At 42.0% G+C, this 20,992-nt stretch overlaps 1 protein-coding gene across 17 annotated transcripts in view; it reads left to right on the top strand.

Moving 5' to 3' along the window:
• PLEKHA6 (pleckstrin homology domain containing A6) overlaps window positions 1-20,992 on the top strand; it is a 1,584,742-nt gene that overhangs the window by 816,717 nt on the left and 747,033 nt on the right. For all 17 annotated transcript variants that reach the window (XR_013274469.1, XR_013274470.1, XM_077481247.1 and 14 more), the window contains one exon: window positions 348-459. Coding sequence is in view for 15 of the 17 variants with exons in the window: in XM_077481247.1 (XP_077337373.1) it covers window positions 348-459 (112 nt within the window). In the remaining 2 variants the exon portion in view is untranslated. The remainder of the gene's footprint in view (window positions 1-347; window positions 460-20,992) is intronic.

Here is a 20,992-nt window from a genome sequence, read left to right as displayed (position 1 = left end):
CGCGTCTTTTTTAAACTTTCAGTGGTCACATGCTTAATATTAATTTGCACTATTTCCAGCACAGCAGCACTTGTGGAAGGCATCTGTGAAAGGAATTTTCCAACTAGAAGTTTATGCTTATTTCCGTGTGCTTTTTAAGTTTCCACTGGCTACTTGCTTGATATATATTTTTTGTATTTTTGGATTCATTTTGCACTTAATTTTGTATGCACTACAATTTATTATTCAGGCTGTCAGCGCTGTGGTACTCATACCTTTTTTCCATGTTTTAACCTATGTCATGTACAGCGGCAGGCCTAATCACTATATTAGTACCAACTGTTTTGTACCCTTTGTTTATTCCTTAGAATGAGCTGATGAACAGACACATTCAGAGAGAAATCTGGAGAATTCAAGATGTAATGGAAGGACTTAGAAAGAATAACCCCTCTAGGGGTACAGACACAGCCAAACACAGAGGTAAGCAAGTTCAAAAACTAAATGTTGTCTTTCATTCCTTGAGGGGCACAGCATTGTAGATTGATAGATTGTTAGGTATATTGTACCTATAAGAGGAATGGACACTGGTTTGTAAAGCAAAAGAAAGGGGGGCTGCTTCACCTGTTTAGAGCTTTAGGTCCAGACTGTTGTTACATCCAATTGACAGACCAGCTGGTGCAGGATCTAGTATTCCTGTAGTTTCCTTGACAACAAAACTATGTATTAGCTTTTATGTATCATGGTTGGAATATTGTACAAATGCGAGCTTATTTTTAAAGTAGTATTAGAGGCACACATTTTTTTTTTCTTGAGTTCTGTTTTTAGGCTGGCTGAGCAGAAGATATTGTTTTTTTACAAAGAAGAAGAAAGTCTGTAAAAAAACATAATCTGATGCACTTACTAAATGCAGGATTAAGCTTAGTACACATGGGCTGAATGTCGGCTGGCATTGATCAGTTTAACAGATTTAAATTTGTATGAGTTACCGTATATACTCGAGTATAGGCCGACCCGAATATAAGCCGAGGCCCCCAATTTACCCCCAAAAAAACTGGCAAACTTATTGACTCGTGTATAAGTCGAGGGTGAGACATGCCTGTCCATCCCTGTGTGTGTGTCCGTCCATCCCTGTGTGTCCGTCCATCCCTGTGTGTCCGTCCATCCCTGTGTGTGTGTGTGTCCATCCATCCATCCATCCCTGTGTGTGTGTGTGTCCATCCATCCATCCATCCCTGTGTGTGTGTGTCTCCATCCATCCATCCATCCCTGTGTGTGTGTGTCTCCATCCATCCATCCCTGTGTGTGTGTGTCTCCATCCATCCATCCATCCCTGTGTGTGTGTGTAACCATCCATCCCTGTGTGTGTGTGTCTCCATCCATCCATCCCTGTGTGTGTGTGTCCATGTGTGTGTGTGTGTGTGTGTGTGTGTGTGTGTCCAGCCTACCTGTGTCCCGAGCCTCCGTCCCGTGCCTTGCCTCCTTGCCTCCGTCCCGTGCCGTGCCTTGCCTCCTTGCCTCCGTCCCGTGCCGTGCCTTGCCTCCGTCCCGTGTCGTGCCTTGCCTCCGTCCCGTCCCGTGCCGTGCCTTGCCTTGCCTCCGTCCCGTGCCTTGCCAGGATCGCCGCTCTTCGTCGGCGCCTCGGCGGCCATTCTAAAATTCAAAAGCCGCGCCTCCGCCTTCGCCTGTGATAGGCGGAACACTGAATTTCCCAGCAGCCTGTGTTCCGCCTATCACGGACATCGTCTCATCCTCGTCCGTAGTACGAGGATGAGACGATGTCCGTGATAGGCGGAACACAGGCTGCTGGGAAATTCAGTGTTCCGCCTATCACAGGCGAAGGCGGAGGCGCGGCCTTTGAATCCTAGAATGGCCGCTGTCTGTCTGCTCGACACGCTGATCGGGCAGACAGACAGCGATGACTCGAGTATAAGCCGAGGGGGGCACTTTCAGCCTCAAAAAAGAGGCTGAAAATCTCGGCTTATACTCGAGTATATACGGTACTCTTTAAAATCAAACCTAAAGTGTTACTAAACTCACAACAGTAAAAATCAGTCTGTATATGCAGTAAAGCATGCTCGTTATACTCACTCTGGAACCTAAGGGATTAATCCTCTGCATTGTTTAAAAAGGCTGTTTGATCCTGTCTTGTCTGGTCCTCCCCTTCATTTACTGTCCCAAATCCATCTTCTGATACTACAGAGCTTTGGAGGCACATGCTCAGTTTGATGTGTATTGCTAGAATGTGTTTTTTCTATTAGGGTGGGGCGGTGGGGGGGGGGGGGGGCATGTGATCAGCATAAGGCCAATCTGCACTGTCCAGACAGAGGGTCAGGAATCATGCGGCCTAATAGGACAATCAGAGGAGAGTGAAAACTTCCTACAAGCTTTAACCTGTGATCATTCAAGAACTAATAGAAGTCACAAGACTCCTATATACTGCTGATGAGAAAAGGTATTTAGCAGTTTAGATTTTTCAAATAATTGTATTTCCATATTCTGTGTACTGTGGAAGACCGTACTTTGGAATAATTGAATAAGGACTCTAAAGAACACTAAAACCAAATGGATCTGTATTAAATAATACATGTTTATCAGAAAGTGCTTAACAACTTTTTAGCTCTAGGAGGTCTTACCCCCTTCATGACCAGGCCGTTATTTGATGCTTGGCACTGCGCTACTTTAAAGGGGTTGTAAAGGTAAATGTTTTTTCACCTTAATGCATTCTATGCATTAAGGTGAAAAAACATCTGACAGTGCCTGCGCTCCCAGCCCCCCCCCCCACCCCCCCGTTTTACTTACCTCACCCCTCAAAAATCCCGCGCTTGCCCCCGCCGTTCTTTCCACCGTTCAGCCTGGCTGCTGATTGGCTGGAGTGGATGGATGGAAAGCAGCGCAGCCATTAGCTTGCGCTGCTGTCAATCACATCCACTGATGCGGAGCGCCGGGGGTGGGGCCGCGTGATACAGCGAGCGGGTATAGCCATCGGCTGTATCACGGGAGTGCACCCGCAGGTGCTTCTCACCATGCGAGGGAGCTCACATGAATGTGAGAAGCACCTGCGGGAGGAAGCCGAGACAGCCACCAAGGGACCCCAGAAGAGCAGGTTCGGGGCCACTCTGTGCAAAACGAGCTGCACCGTGGAGGTAAATATAACATGTTTGTTATTTAAAAAAAATAAAAAATTCACTTTACAATCCCTTTAACTTGAAATTGCGCACTCATGTAATACTGTACGCAAAGGAAATGTGTATGATTCTTCACACAAATTCAGCTTTTTTTTGGTGCTTTTTGATCACCACTGTGTTTTTTTTTTTTTTTAACATATAAACTGAAAAACATTTTTTGGGGGAAAAAAAATATATTTTCTACTTCAATAAATAACTAAAAATATAGACATTTCATATATATATATACAGTGCCAGTGCAAAATATATCCGTGAACAGGCATTTAAATAAATAGTGCTAGAAAATTGAATATAACTAATAAATCTTTCAATTCCAATTTCCAACTTTTGCTTCTTTCACCAGGTAAAGTGCAAGCTCACCTTCATTATAAAGTGATAGAAAAGAGTATCCCTGCGCTATCGTAAATAAAATCTATTAAGCCTCAAATAGGGTTGCAGCCATACACCGACAGAGGTATAAGCCCTACCACTGAAACATATAACAAAAAATCAAATAAATGGTGCTGCGCTCCCTTAAACCAATAAACTAAATAATATTAATCCATAAAATGCTGACCAATAAATACATAAATTATCTGTGAATAAATTCTGATTCCCGTGATAAATCGTGATCAGTGATTAAAGTGACTACTGCAACAAAACATTCCAAACGAATATATATATATATATATATATATATATATATATATATATATATATATATATATATATATATATATATATGTAAAGAAATAAAAAACCACATATATAAAATCGCATAGACCAAAGCAAAATCGCATAAAATCACACAGTGAAAGTGATAAATGCCAATAAATTATCTTACTCGGTGTAAATAGAAACACATAAAATCGCATAAATAGAAAATAAATCGCATATACCCATACGGTGATAAATGCAAATAAATAAAATATCACACAAAGTGTGTATAAAGCAAAACTTGATGGTGAAACATTCAGTGCAGACAAATGTAGAAATCTCTCAGACTGCAAACAAAATAAAAATAAAATTAAAAAGTGGCAAAGAGTCCGTAAAGTGCTTCTTGTAGTAGCAGGTGCAATACAACGCAAACTGTGCACACTCTGGTGTCTCTTCAGTGTCCCACATCTAACATATAGGGTGGCCCCTTACCTTACTGCTGTAAGGCAAACAGCATAAAGAGACCAAGGTCTCAGATGGTGACAGCGGTGTACCCTTAGTTCCAAACTAGGAGGACTTCTCCCCACATTAAGGCAGGATCTCACAGAGAAGGAAACAGGAGGGCTCCAAATGGTGAAGTATGTATACACTTTTATTAAAAAACTCAAACAAATGGAAAGGTACTCACAAACAAATCAGTTTAAAAACGCCAAATAGCAGTTAAATGTTCCTTTTCGTCTCTCAGACGTGACTTCCTGTATCCACAAACACTTCCTTCCGACGCGTATCGTCATGTGACTTCATCAGGGAAGCACTCCCGCACTCCAGCATTCCCTGATGAAGTCACATGACGATACGCGTCGGAAGGAAGTGTTTGTGGATACAGGAAGTCACGTCTGAGAGACGAAAAGGAACATTTAACTGCCATTTGGCGTTTTTAAACTGATTTGTTTGTGAGTACCTTTCCATTTGTTTGAGTTTTTTAATAAAAGTGTATACATACTTCACCATTTGGAGCCCTCCTGTTTCCTTCTCTGTGAGATCCTGCCTTAATGTGGGGAGAAGTCCTCCTAGTTTGGAACTAAGGGTACACCGCTGTCACCATCTGAGACCTTGGTCTCTTTATGCTGTTTGCCTTACAGCAGTAAGGTAAGGGGCCACCCTATATGTTAGATGCGGGACACTGAAGAGACACCAGAGTGTGCACAGTTTGCGTTGTATTGCACCTGCTACTACAAGAAGCACTTTACGGACTCTTTGCCACTTTTTAATTTTATTTTTATTTTGTTTGCAGTCTGAGATATTTCACCTTCATTATAGACCCCAAAACGGTCAACTACGCATGTAAGCAAATAAATCTGATGAACTTGCACTTCACTTGGTGAAAGATGTAAATTGTCGAAACACCATGGTGTTTTGTCTGTGCAGCACTTTATTGAATAAGATATACACTGTCTATATTTTTAGTTATTTGCTGTCACGTTTCAGTCAATGCATTGTTGAGGCAGCACGTTCACACTTTTTCATATTGATTTGCTGTGGATGTGGGGACACATTTAGTGATTGAAGCAGCTGTACACTATTTCTATCTGTAGGTGGCAGCACACTACTACCTTATTTACGTTAAATATTTTCTACTTTCTGTTATAAAACATATCCACATACATGTCTTTGGTAAAAAAAAATAATCCCAATAAGTGCATATTATTTGGTTTGTGTGAAATCTATAGTGTCTGCAAACTATGGTATATGTGTTTGAAAATGGATAATTTCTGATGTACTGATCTACTGATCTAATTTCCTGAGGCCCTTAAAATGCCAGGACAGTACAAATACCCCTCTCTCTAAATAACACCTTTTTTGGAAAGTAGACTGTCTGGGGTACTTAGTAAGAGGCATGGCACATTTTTTTAAGTTGTAATCCTTTTGTCACAATTTTTGGGAAAATTAGAAAATTCAATAAAATGTGTTTTTTTTCCCACATTTTTTTTTATTTACATACTGTCACCAGTACAATACAGTATCACTATATGACAGGTGTGGTGGTGATCAGTGACACTGGCTGGTTACAGTATGTTAAAAAAAAAGTTATAGAGTCCACAAGCTATGGTGCCAATATCTGAAAATTGATCACACCTGAAGTACTGACGGCCTATTTCAATTCTTGAGACCCTAACATGCCAGAAAAGTACAAATACCCCCCAAATGACCCCTTTTTGGAAAGAAGACATTCCAATGTATTTAGTAAGAGGCATAATGAGTTTTTTGAAGTTGTAATTTTTTCTCACAATTCTTTGCAAAATCAAGATTTTTTTTACTTTTTTTTTTTTTCACAAAATTGTCATATCAGTTTATTTCTCACACACAGCATATTCATACCACAAATTACACCCCAAAACACATTCTGCTATTACTCTCGAGTACGGTGATACCACATGTGTGAGACTTTTACACAGCATGGCCACATACAGAGGCCCAACATGCAGGGAGCGCCATCAGGCGTTCTGGAGCACCCAGGACAATTCTGACATTTCTCTCCTACATGTAAAAATCATCATTTATTTGCTTGAAAATTACATAGCATCCCAAAACATTATATATGTTTTTTTAGGAAACACCCTGCAGAATACAATAGTGGCCGTTGCAACTTATTTGCGCAGCAATTTTTCGAATGTTTTTTTTTGGGAAAAAAACTGTTTTGTGCTTTAAAAAAAAAATATACACTGTAACGTTAGCCCAATTTTTGCATAATGTGAAAGATGAAGTTACGCTGAGTAAATAGATACCTAACATGTCACTCTTCAAAATTGTACACGCTCGTGGAATGGCGCCAAACGTCGCTGCTTAAAAATCCCCTATAGGCGACACTTTACATTTTTTTTTACTGGTTATATGTTTTGAGTTACAGAGGAGGTCTAGGGCTAGAATTATTGCTCTGGCTCTAACGTTCGCAGCGATATTTCACATGTGTGGTTTCAACACCGTTTTCATATGTGGGCGGGACTTACGTATGCGTTCGATTCTGCATGCGAGCACATGGGGACAGGGGCGCTTTAACCACTTAAGGACCAGGCCTCTTTTTCAGACTTGGTGTTTCCATGTTTAAAACAGTTTTTTTTTGCTAGAAAATTACTTATAACCCCCAAACATTTTATATTGTTTTTTTTCTAACACCCTAGAGAATAAAATGGCGGTCATTGAAATACTTTTTTTCACACCGTATTTGCACAGCGGTCTTACAAGCGCACTTTTTTTGGAAAAAATTCACTTTTTTGAATAAAAAAATAAGACAACAGTAAAATTAGCCCAATTTTTTTTTATACTGTGAAAGATAATGGTATGCCGAGTAAATTGATACCCAACATGTCACGCTTCAAAATTGCGCCCGCTCGTGGAATGGCGTCAAACTTTTAGCCTCAAAAATCTCCATAAGCGACATTTAAAAAATTCTACAGGTTGCATTTTTTGCATTACAGAGGAGGTCTAGGGTGATACCTCACATGTGTGGTTTGACCACCGTTTTCATATGCGGGCGCTACTCACGTATGCGCTCGCTTCTGTGCGCAAGCTCGTCATAACGGGGTGTTTTAAAAAAAAAAAAAAAAAAATTTCTTATTTATTTTAATTGATTTTATTTATTTTTACACTGTTTTAAAAAAATAAATAAAATGGATCACTTTTATTCCTATTACAAGGAATGTAAACATCCCTTGTAATAGAAAAAAGCATGACAGGTCCTCTTAAATATGAGATCTGGGGTCAAAAAGTCCTCAGATCTCATATTTGGGCTAAAATGCAAAAAAAAAAAAAAAAAGAAGAAAATCTGACATTTAAAAAAAAAATATACCTTTAAGAGGTATGGGCGGAAGTGACGTTTTGACGTCGCTTCCACCCTCCTATGGTATAGAGACGAGTGGGGGCCATCTTAGCCTCACTTGTCTCTATGCCCAGCAGATGGAAGGACCCGATCGCCTCCGCCGCTACCGACGGCTCCGGTAAGTGGCGGAAGGTGCGGGAGGGGGGATGGCACCTCTCCCGCCGCCGATAGCGGTGATCTCGCGGCGAATCTGCCACGGAGACCACCGTTATCGTACAGCCGACCGCCGCCTGAAGAGATGGATATCTCGGTTGTGGCAGCAGCTGCTGCCGTTACCGAGATATCCCTCTTCAAAAATAGGACGTACATCGTCGTGTGGCGCTCGGCAAGTGGTTAAAAAAAAAATATATATATATTGTTCATTTTACTTTACTTTATTTTAGTTTGACATTTTTTTCCCCAAAAATACATTTTTGATCAATTTTATTCCTATTACAAGGAATGTAAACATCCCTTGTAATAGGAATATGGCATGACAGGTCCTCTTTACAGTGAGATATGGGGTCAATAAGACCCTACATCTCACCTCTAGGCTGGAAAGCCTGAAATAAAAAAATAAATAAAAAAAGATTCTGGCTTTGATCGTATTGGCGAGTCGGTAGAAGTACCGGAGGGCGACGGGAGGGGGGGGGGATGTCTATGGCTGGGTATTGCAGGGTATCACCGACTATGGCTGGGTATTGCAGGGTATCTCCGAATATGATCCGTCCATCCTCTCACTGTCCTGTGTTCCTACCCCATCTGTTGATCTCCCCGTGTATGACCTTGGCCTGGCTTGTGTCTCTGATTCTGGACTGCCCTGTGTTTATCTACTGATCCTCTGTGCATGACCCTGGCCTGCCTATCGTTTATGATCCTGGTATTTACCATTTATTGTACATATCTGTCTGTTGTTATTTGGGGGTCTCTGTTGGTTGATTTCTATTATTCACTTTCCTTAATAAATCATTATATTTCACTTATACACGTTTGGGTTTCCTATGTTGCAATCCACACAGTTTTGGTCTTATCTGATATATGACAAGGGAATTGTTTTTATACTTTGATTGCTGTTATGATGATCACTGTAACAGCAATGTCATGAATGGGTTACATTCATAACAGCTGTGATTGCTAGTGATTGTGATTGGCTACAGATAATCACATGGTACAGATTGCTGTGATTGGCAGGGTACCATGTGATAGTTGTGGGCCAATCACAGCATCACTGTATACTGTAGAAAGCAGAGCTGTTACGAATTGCAATCATGTGATCGCATAGTGAACACGTGATCCCCCTGACCACTGAAAGGTGCTGGGAGAGGCAATCTGCTGTGTCTGATGGACTGCGTGCCCCAGGCTGGATTATGTACATGTACATGATTGTAAGATACCTATTATGAGGTAGAGTCTGAAGTGGAACTTTGGCTGAGGGTTGAGGCATAAGAGTAGTCAGGCAGGCGGAGTCAGCAACAAATCTTGCAGAAAAGCACACAATCAGGATCCAGGAAGAATAGCCATTGTCTGACAGAGGAAAGCGGAATCATCAGGTGAAAGTGTAGTCATAAAATCAGGCAGAAGTCTGAAACCATTAGTTCATACAGGAAGGCAGACACCCAGGGTACAAATGGGAAGAGAGCACAGAAAGTATTGCTATTTAACCACTTAACAACCGCCCATTGCCGATTAACGGCTTCAGGGCGGTTGTTTAACTCTGAGAGGCCGTTAATTAACGGCCTCCCAGAATTCTGCTCTCGTGCGCACTGGGGCGCGCACACGAGAGCATCCGTGACCGCTGGGTCCAGTGGACCCGGCGCATCACGAATCACGGTAAATGGCCGCTCATCGCAGCCGTTTACCACGTGATCGCTCCGTCAAATGACGGAGTGATCACTTGTAAACAAGCCGGCGTCATGTTATGACGCCGGTTCCTCCCTCCCCCTCTCTGTACCGATCGGTACAGCGGAGGGGGGAGAGATCGGTGTCAGCAGCGATGTGGACTGCATCTGCAGTGCCCACATCGCTGCTCACCGAAAATTAACCCCTCGATTCCCTGCATTACTCTGCATTACTCTGCAATGCCCTGCAACACTCTGCAATGCCCTGCAACACTCCGCAATGCCCTGCCAATGCCCTGCAACACTCCGCAATGCCCTGCAACACTCTGCAATGCCCTACAACACTCCACAACACCTTGCAACACTCCGAAATACCCTGCAATACTCTGCAACACCCTGCAACACTCTGCAATACCCTGCAACACTCTGCAATACCCTGCAACACTCTGCAATACCCTGCAACACTCTGCAATGCTCTGCAACACCCGCCAATACCCTGCAACACTCTGCAATGCTCTGCAACACCCGCCAATACCCTGCAACACTCTGCAATGCTCTGCAACACCCGCCAATACCCTGCAATGCTCTGCAACGCAGTACTCTGCAACGCCATACTCTGAGATACCCAGCCATAGTCGGTGATACCCTGCAATACCCAGCCATAGACATTCCCCCCCCCTCCCGCCGCCCTCCGGTGCTTCTACCGAATCGCTAATACGATCAAAGCCAGAATCTTTTTTTTTTTTTCAGGCTTCCCAGCTTAGAAGTGAGATGTGGGGTCTTATTGACCCCACATCTCACGGTAAAGAGGACCTGTCATGCCATATTCCTATTACAAGGGATGTTTACATTCCTTGTAATAGGAATAAAAGTGATCAAAAAATAATTTTTGGGGAAAAAAAAATGTCAAACTAAAATAAATAAAGTAAAATGAACAATAAAAAAAAATGTTTTTTTTAAAGCGCCCCTGTCCCCATGTGCTCGCATGCAGAAGCGAACGCATACGTAAGTCCCGCCCACATATGAAAACGGTGTTCAAACCACACATGTGAGGTATCGCTGCAAACGTTAGAGCAAGAGAAATAATTCTAGCCCTAGACCTCCTCTGTAACTCAAAACACATAACCAGTAAAAAAAAATTAAATCGTCGCCTATAGGGATTTTTAAGTAGCGATGTTTGGCGCCATTCCACGAGCGTGTGCAATTTTGAAGAGTGACATATTAGGTATCTATTTACTCAGCGTAACTTCATCTTTCACATTATGCAAAAATTGGGCTAACTTTACTGTGTTTTTTTTTTTTTTTTTTTTTAAGCACAAAACTGTTTTTTTTCCAAAAAAAGGCATTCGAAAAATTACTGCGCAAATACTGTGCGAGATAAAAAGTTGCAAAGACCACCATTGTATTCTCCAGGGTGTTTGCTAAAAAAAACATATATAATGTTTTGGAGTTCTATGTAATTTTCTAGCAAATAAATGATGATTTTTACATGTAGGAGAGAAATGTCAGAATTGTCCTGGGTGCTCCAGAACACCTGATGGCGCTCCATGCATGTTGGGCCTCTGTATGTGGCCACACAGTGTAAAAGTCTCACACATGTGGTATCGCCATACTCGGGAGTAATAGCAGAATGTGTTTTGGGGTGTAATTTGTGGTATGCATATGCTGTGTGTGAGAAATAACCTGATAATATGACAATTTTGTGAAAAAAGTTAAAAGAATCTTGATTTTGCAAAGAATTGTGGGAAAAATGACAACTTCAAAAAACTCATCATGCCTCTTACTAAATACCTTGGAATGTCTTCTTTCCAAAAAGGGGTCATTTGGGGGGTATTTGTACTTTTCTGGCATGTTAGGGTCTCAAGAATTGAAATAGGCCGTCAGTACTTCAGGTGTGATCAATTTTCAGATATTGGCACCATAGCTTGTGGACTCTATAACTTTCACAAAGACCAAATAATATCCACCAATTTGTACTTATTTTTACCAAAGATATATAGTGGTATAAATTTTGGCCAAAATTTATGAAGAAAAAATTACTAATCTGCTAAATTTTCTAACAGAAACAAAGAAAAATTCATTTTTTTACAGAATTTTCGGTATTTTTTATTTTATAGCACAAAAAATAAAAAACCCAGCGGTGATTAAATACCACCAAAAGAAAGCTCTATTTGTGTGAAAAAAAGGACAAAAATTTCATATAGGTCCAGTGTTGCATGACTGAGTAATTGTCATTCAAAATGCGAGAGCACCGAAAGCTGAAAATTGGTCTGGTTATTAAGGGTGTTTAAGTGCCCAGTGGTCAAGTGGTTAAAGGCCAAGCTGATTGCAGATTGACTGCAGCTGCAAGGCAGATGGAGCTAAAAAGGCCAAAGGGGCAGAAGCACGAAGTAGAAAGTATATGCTGCAGAGACTCAGCTTTTTCTGTGGCAGAGTGAATGGAGCTGTGACACCAGAACCAGATGGATCTAGGTTCACACCTACCCAGACACATGAGAGGGATCCAGCCTGCCTGCCCATCCTGCAGTAACCGTACTATGGGCAGTCAGCAAGTGGTTAAAGTATAACTAAAGGCAAAAACTTTTTTTTTTTTGGATAGAGTGGAGGGGGATTAGAACACCTGTTGGGTTTTTATTCCCATTGGGGATATTCACAATTTTTATTTGTCTTACTTAAGCCCCATACACACTTCAGATTTACTAAAACCATATAATATGAAGACAAACCTTGGGAGTTTCAATGTGTATGCAATCAGGCAGGCCCTTCTACTACATGGTTTTGGTAAATCTGAAGGAAAAACTCAGCAGATAATCTGATAGTGTGTATGGGGCTTTAGACTTATTATTGAGAGTGAAAATAAAAGTAAGTCCTATACCTTGATTATATCCCATATTCCATGCCTTGCGTATATATTTTATTTGAATCACTGTTTTTGGGTTGTCACCAGAACAAGAAAAGAGGGGATATTTTGCACAGGAAACCCACAGTTATGGCAGAAACATGCTTGGACCAAAATAACTGTATAGAAGTTGCCAAACCTAAATTTCCACTTTAAAGTTTATTTTTATTTTATTTTTTACCTTAATGCAGTCTCTGTACCCAAAGTAAATTGATGTACTTTTTTTTACACAAATAGAGCTTTTGTTTGGTGGTATTTGATCACGACTGTGTTTTTTTTTTTTTGCGATATAAACGAAAATAGACCGGAAATGTTCGGGGAAAAAAAAACAATATTTTCTAATTTTTGTTATAAACAAAAATACAATACATTCAAATTTACTCATCAATTTAGACTAAAATGTATTCTGCTACATGTCTTTGGTTAAAAAAAAAAAACAATAAGTGTATACTGATAGGCTTGCGCGAAAGTTATAGTGTCTACAAACTATGGTATATCCTGAAATTTATGCAGCTTTTACTTTGACTTTTTGAATCACATTTCTTAAGGAGCTAAAATGCCAGGGCAGTACAAACTACCCCTTTTTGAAAAGTAGACACCCCACGGAATTTGCTTAGAAGGATGTTGAGCCCATGAAAGATTTTATTTTTTGTCACAAGTTTTTGAAGAATTTTTTTTTTTTAATGCAAAGTTGTTATTTAAATGATATATTGCTCACACATGCCTTGGGTATATGTGAAACGACACCCCAAAATACATTCTGCGTATAGGGTTACCATAAGTGAGAGACTTTTTTGGGAGCCTAGCCACATACAGGTGCCGAAAACCAATAACCGCCTTTAGAGTTTCAAAGGGCACAATTTGCTCTCATTTTTTGTCACAAGGTTTTGATAATAGAAAAGAGAAAGGAAAAAAAAAATTTTTTTCATTTTCCAAAAAATTGTGGCAACAAATGAGATCTCCAAAATACTCACCATCCCTCTTTGCAAATATCTTGGGGTGTCTACATTTGGAATGTTTTGTACAATGCTGGCATTTCAGGGCCTCTGAAATTGTGATAGGTAGTCAGGAAGTGTAATGAGAAAATTGGGTCCTGTACCGCTGCTAGATCCCAAAAGATCTCTCGCATATTGTATCCCTATACTCAGGAGAAGTAGCAGAATATTGGGGTGTAATTACACATATATCAATTTCATGTGTGGGCAATATATCATTTACGTGGCAACTTCATGCAAAAAAATTAAATAAAACATTTCCAGAAACGATTGGCAAAAAAATAAATATTTCATGGGCTTAACATGCCTTTCAGCAAATATCTTGGGGTTTCTACTTTTCGAAGAGGGGTCATTTGGGGGGTAGTTCTGTGCTATCTTGGCATTTCAGGGCCTCCAAACCTGTGATAGGTACTAAGGAAGGGAAATTGGGAAATAATGCCCTTTAAGTCTAGGTTCACACTGACATTGTGATTAAAATTGTGCAAGTTCATCTGAATTTGCACAATTTCTTAGCCGCATGTCAGTCCGACTTCGGGGCAATTTAATTGTGCATTTTCTTGTATGAGGCTAGACTGTCAAAAAGTCTCTCACATATGGTATCCCCATACTCAGCAGAAGTAGCAACATGTATTTTGGGGGTAATTCCACATATACCCACGGCATGTGTGAGCAATATATAATTTAAGCGACAACTTGGTCACTCACACATGCTCACACTCTGTGTTAAATATATATGCTTTTTTTTATTATTTATTTTTTTTATTTTATTTTTTTATTATAATCTTATGCCAAGTAAATATAGATACCAAACATGACATGCTTTAAAATTGCACATACCCATGCAGTGGCGAAAAGCTACATACATTTTTAAAATCCTTTTAAAGCATTTACAGGTTACCACTTTACACAGACAGTCTAGGGCTAGAATTACTGCCCTCGATCTGACGTTCCAGGTGATACCAAACATACATGGTGCAATTGCTGTTTACATACGACACAAGACCGTTTGCTTTTGCACACAAGCATGGGGTATGGGGTGCTTTAATTTAAAAAAAAAATATATATATATTTTGCTTTTTTTTATTTTTACACTGTCCTGTTTTTTTTTTTTTTTTTATTGTTATCACAGGGAATGTAAATATCCCCTGTGATAGCAATAGGCAGCGACAGGTACTGAGAAATCTGGGGTCTATTAGACTCTATATTTCTCCTCTGCCCTTAAAGCATCTGACCACACCAAGATTGGTGTGATCAGATGCTTTCCCAATTTAAAAATGGCATCCAGTGAAACCAAAGTGAAGAAATGCTTGTAGCTTCCGGTTTCTTAGACCATAGAGATGATTGAAGGCATTCGGTCTCTGATCAGCTCTATGTTCAGCTGCAGAACTGCCAGCTGCTTTTTTTGTTTCCACGGTGGAACCAATAGAGTCCGAGAGAGCCATGGTAGGTGGCCATGGTTTACACTGCTTGTAAAAGCAATCAAGAGGCTAAATAGCCTCTAGGATTGCTTCTACATAAAAGCCAACCGACGGCTGAAAAGAACAATATCAAGATGATGCCTACACCTACAGCCATCATCCTGGTATAACCACTCAGTCCAGTGACGTATCAGTATGTTGGCTGGTCCTTGTTGGGCATAAACAGCGGGTAAAATAAGTATTGAACATGTCACCATTTTTCTATATAATATATTTCTAAAGGTGCTGTTGACATGGAAGTTTGTCGGTAACAATGCATACAAAGAAACCAAAACAAATACGCTCAAAAATGTATTTATGTGCAATAAAATGGAACGACCTAGGGAAAAAGTATTGAACACTCGAAGAAAGGGAAGTGCAAAAAGGCACAGAGACTCAAGACACCAGCTGAAATCTATCAGTAATTAGAAAGCAATCCTGCCCCTTGTCAGTGCCAATTAATATCAGCTGGTTCAATCTCAAATGATGGCCTATAAAAAGGTATCTCATTACTAAGGTGTAACACAAGAAATATTTCATGATGGGTAAAAGCAAAAAGCTCTCTCAAGACCTTAGTAACCTTATTGTTGCAAAACATACCAATCGTATTGGTTACAGAAGGATTTCTAAACTTCTGCATGTTTGTTAAATGCCAGAAATTCTCTTGATATTCTGTAAACTTACATTGGTAAGAAAAGTAAAAAAAAAAATAGAATACATCTATACACAATATAATATTACGTATCTAAATAAAATAATATATATATATATATATATATATATATATATATATATATATATATATATATATATATATATATATTGTGACAGAGCGAGGCTCTGTCCCTATGAAATTAGAGGTAAAGGAGACACAGAGTTTGCATATCTGCGGACTGCAGGACTACAGAGTGTAGAGTTTAAATGGAGAAAACTGCTCTGTCAGTTTTCTCCAGGTTTTGCTAGCTCCAGATGGGATTCTGTAGTTTGGAGATCCCTGAGAGTTATGGGTGGGACAGGATCTCCAACCCTGTGTCCGGGTCTTGAGGCTAGCGAGCAGGGTGTGAGCCCAGCTGCACACAGCCCATATAACGAGGGGATTTGTGTAGGATGGTGGTGTGTGAGCAGCTTGCTGCTTGAAGCTGTGCATGTCCAAAGCTGTGTGAAGGACTTGAAGCTGTGTGCGTCCAAGGAGCCGTGTGCTGTGTGTCGAAGGGTTTGACGCTGTGTGCGTCCAAGCAGTTTGTTGGACGGGGCAAGTACCTATAGCAGCACTACTGCTGAAGAGTAGCCAGGTGGGCTAGCATTTTCTTTTGGATTTTGCTGTATTTAATTTAAGCTTGGACCCCTGCGTGGGATTACTGGATGGACTAATATTTAGTTTTCTTCTAATAAACGTGGGCTACCAGGCCCTTAACCATAAAATGCCTGCCTGATGTGGACTAAAACATGCATCTACCAATTGAGTTAAATACCCCAATGTCACAAGTGGTGCTCGAATGCGGGCATGTAGACGGTGGAATCCGGGTCCTTGCTCCATGGTGAGTCGCATCAGGAACTACTGCTAGCTGTGTGTGGCAGCCAGGCGAACAGCATTGCGTATACGTTTATTTGATGGACTGTGTTGCATGCAGGTTGTGTACCTGTGAAGGAAGAATCAAACATCAGATTTTTTTTTTCTCTTTCTCTGCTGAGAACTGTTACAAGCTGCTGTGTGCATGTGATTGCCAGGATGAGGCAGTCAAAAAGCAAGAAGTTCATGTTTAATCAAGTTAAAGAGGACGTGAGCTCAGCATGGCCTGAGAAGATGTCTCCACCTTGTAGGGCCAGTCAAAAGGGGCCAGTGATTTGTGAGACAGTGAATGAATGGTTCAAGCCGAATCGCAAAGAGTGGGGTGCACTGCAAGGGGCTGAGATCTTGGCCTCTGACTATGTGCAACCCATGCTGCCTACAGAGGAGGTGGGAGACTTCCTTGTAAGATTTGAAAAAGTTGCTGTAAAGAGAAAATGGCCTAGGGACCGGTGGCCAAAACTGCTGCAAACCTTATTGCGGATGGAGTTCCGGTCGGTTTACCATTTGATGGATGGGGACCAGGATGACTACAGCAAGTTTAAAGAGGAAATCCTTCTTAGAGGAGAGTTCCATCGTATCACGGGCCGCCAGCAATGCTCCAGGACGGGAGAAGTGTCGCCGGAAGTCCTAGGATTTGGAAATCCAGAGAAACGTAAGGTTTTCTGTCGTGGCCGCTTAGGCAAAGGGGTCAGTCCAGAAAGGAGAGTATATCAGCCTGAATCCTGCATGAGGTATAGCCAACCAGCTTTGGAGCGCAAGTCTGCAGTTACCCCTAGCAACAAGGATCTTGTGTTACCTACAGGGGGCATCAGTGGGTCCAGAAAGGCTGCAGTTTTGCTCCATGGCCACATGGGGGAGTCAGCCTATGGAGACACCACACCAGTGAGACAACGCACTCAAGTGAAGGCTATGACATCAGCTGCAGGAACTGGTAAGACTGTTTCAGTTTATGATGCTGAACCCAGTGAAGTGGGAGTATGTCCAGTGGGGAGATCCGCAGTACAAATGGACATAGACTTTCTGCATTGTGCTACCCAGAGCAGTGGGGAGGCGCAGCGTAAAGCCCAACTAGACGCAGGGCTAAAGACTGAAAAGGACATGGGGACTCTGCATATGCCTGCTATGATCCAGCAGATGGCTGGGAAAATTGAGCTAGGGGTGACCAAAACAGTGCTGGTACCATGTTCCCTAGTGACAGCTGCTGCAGGGTTGCCCAGGGAAACTTCCATGGAGCTCGCAGTGTTGGAGCAGAGAGTTTCCCAGGTCAGCTATGGAGCTGCCCAAATAGGCAAAAGTGCCCCTTTACAGAGAGCGGGTGCTGTGAAGAGTTGCTCAGAGGTTATGGTGACTCATAGACAACCCACAAAAGCAGTAGTTATGTCTACACATAATGAGAATGTTGATGGTCTTGCTGACAATAGTGTTGGCCAATGTGATGTGATTGGTGATTATGATGCTGAAAAATGTGTTTCCTGTAATGTTATGACTGAGCCACACAGTGAGAGAGTGTGGGCGCAGCCCCACAACCCTACGTGTAGCCGAGTGGGCAAGGGGTTAATTCAGCCTGCAAAAGTTGAGGGTACAAAGCTGGATGTGTCTGTAGTGCCACCAGAAAAAGGTGTTCAGAATGGTGTGCTGCACCAAGTTTTAGGTGACGAAGCATCACCCCAATGCAACGTTGATAAAAGTATGGTGTTACAAAATGATCTGTATAGAAGTGAGGAATGTGCAGTTAAAGCTAATGAATCCCAGGTTTCTGTGCGGCTTTCTACAGCAGGTGATGCAACACTGTGGAACGCCCATGGTGGAACCACAATGGACTGGGACAGCTGGGCCAAACAATTGCTAGCCATGCTGGATAAGGCTAGCTTAAGTAACAAGGGTGTGGACACAACTGCTATGCCAGACAGGGGGATCGCAGAGCCGCCGGTGGTTGAGGGCGTCCTGGTCCCTGCAAAGGTTGTTGCCCTCCCCTCTGAAGAAACAGTTCAGGGCACTGGCATCGCAGATGTGTTGTCCACAGCCCCACAGCTAAATGATATTGAGTATCAAAGTGATAGTGTGACTTGTAATGACCTGCAGAGGCTCACCAACACTGGTGCAGAAGGGATAAGTGTGAGACATGTGTCTGACAGCTCTCCAGGGGAGCAACAAGCTGTGATGATGGGTACCTCCAAGGAGGATGAGGTCTCTTCAAATGTCTCACCCTCTCAACCTGCATTCGCTGAGCCCCTCCATGTCTTGGACAGGGTAAAAGACCCTAGAAAGTTCTGGTGTTTAGACATGGGATGTTTAGAGGTGACCGAAACCTTACTGGAAATGCTAGAATTGGTAAAGATGAACTTACTGTATACTTGGGTATCTCCGCCGCAGTTGGACCAGGTGGTGCTGCGTAGCACCAATGGGTGGAGCCAAGTGGTACAGGCAGTGCTGGGAAACCTTGACCAACAGTGGAATTGGTGGGACCAATGGTTACCCATTTGGCACAGGATCTCCAGATTCTCTATGAGCGTACTTCTAGTTATTAATTGGTATGGAAGGCACGCGAGAGAACTGCTTGAGATATCGGAGGTCTCTCCGTCTGATGTGATGACTAGAAACATCTCTGCTGGTGTGGTCCAAGGTGCGGCGGAGCAGTTGTCAGTAGAGGGCGCAGATACTGCCTTACCCGCTAGGCCTCATGAGAAGGAACAGCCCAGAATGGACTCAGCAGTAGCAGAGATGCTTTCTGTCACTGGCCCAGGGGTACAAGTTAAGGTGCCCGGAGACACTGTGGAAGAAAGTGTTAATATTGGTTGCCATAACAATGTAATGTGTTCACATGGAAAAAATGGTTTATGCTTAGGTCAGGGTAGTTTGTTAGAACAGGTACCCATGGAGTGTTGGACAACGGGTGAGGTGGAGCTGTGCTATGGTCCCGTCGGATGTAGTCCCTCCTCGGGTCTTCTTCTAACAAACACTGATTTGGAAAGCACTGATGATATGGAAAGCTGTGATCTGTTAAGAGTTCGTTCTGTAAACAATGATTTGGTTGCAGTGGGTACCAAGAGAAACTGTTTTGAACCTGAAATACCGATGGTAAAATGGGTATTTGTAAGTTGAAAGGAGGGCTCAAGGAAGGCAGAGTTCCCCCAAGAAAAGTGAATAAGCCCAGGGACCCCAAAAGAAGAGGAAGGCTGAGTATAGGACAATATAGGAACCTGTTAAGATCCAGGGGGGAATGTTCCTGGAAGCGCACCCGGAAAAAGGGTTGGGCCTACGTGGCTGACAGCCAGCACAGAGGTGTCCCAACCATCATGATGGGTGCTGGTGTTCCTCCCTCCGGATCGAAACAAAGGGGGGGGGATATGTGACAGAGCGAGGCTCTGTCCCTATGAAATTAGAGGTAAAGGAGACACAGAGTTTGCATATCTGCGGACTGCAGGACTACAGAGTGTAGAGTTTAAATGGAGAAAACTGCTCTGTCAGTTTTCTCCAGGTTTTGCTAGCTCCAGATGGGATTCTGTAGTTTGGAGATCCCTGAGAGTTATGGGTGGGACGGGATCTCCAACCCTGTGTCCGGGTCTTGAGGCTAGCGAGCAGGGTGTGTGCCCAGCTGCACACAGCCCATATAACGAGGGGATTTGTGTAGGATGGTGGTGTGTGAGCAGCTTGCTGCTTGAAGCTGTGCATGTCCAAAGCTGTGTGAAGGACTTGAAGCTGTGTGCGTCCAAGGAGCCGTGTGCTGTGTGTCGAAGGGTTTGACGCTGTGTGCGTCCAAGCAGTTTGTTGGACGGGGCAAGTACCTATAGCAGCACTACTGCTGAAGAGTAGCCAGGTGGGCTAGCATTTTCTTTTGGATTTTGCTGTATTTAATTTAAGCTTGGGCCCCTGCGTGGGATTACTGGATGGACTAATATGTTGTTTTCTTCTAATAAACGTGGGCTACCAGGCCCTTAACCATAAAATGCCTGCCTGATGTGGACTAAAACATGCATCTACCAATTGAGTTAAATACCCCAATGTCACAAGATATATATATATATATATATATATATATATATATATATATATATATATATATATATATAAAAAAATATGTGATACTCGAAATGCAATTCAAAAGGTGAATCTAATATATGAGATAGACTCATTACATGCAAAAAAAAAAGATAGTTCAAGTCGTGATTTGTCATAATTGTGATGATTATGGCTTACAGTTCATGAAAACCCCAAATCCACAATCTCAGAAAATTTGAATATTACATGCAATCAATAAAACAAGGATTGTACATAGAATAATATCAGACCTCTGAAAAGTATAAGCATGCATTTGTACTCAGTACTTGGTTTGGGTCCCTTTTGCAGCAATTACTGCCTCAATGTGGCATGCAATGGAAGCTTTCAGCCTGTGGCACTGCTGAGCTGTTATGGAAGACCAGGATGCTTCAATAGCTGCCTTCAGCTCTTCTGCATTGTTCGGTCTCATGTCTGTCATCCTTCTCTTGGCAATGCCCCATAGATTCTCTATGGGGTTCAGGTCAGGCGAGTTTTCCGGACAATCAAGCACAGTAATCCAATGGTCATTGAACCAGGTT

Source organism: Lithobates pipiens, unplaced genomic scaffold (assembly GCF_037356315.1).
Source record: "Lithobates pipiens isolate NorthernLeopardFrog02 unplaced genomic scaffold, aLitPip1_a1.2 Scaffold_16, whole genome shotgun sequence".
Taxonomy (NCBI): Eukaryota; Metazoa; Chordata; class Amphibia; order Anura; family Ranidae; genus Lithobates; species Lithobates pipiens.
The sequence above is the reverse complement of the archived record's forward strand: the minus strand, read 5'-3'. Positions and strand labels throughout refer to the sequence as shown.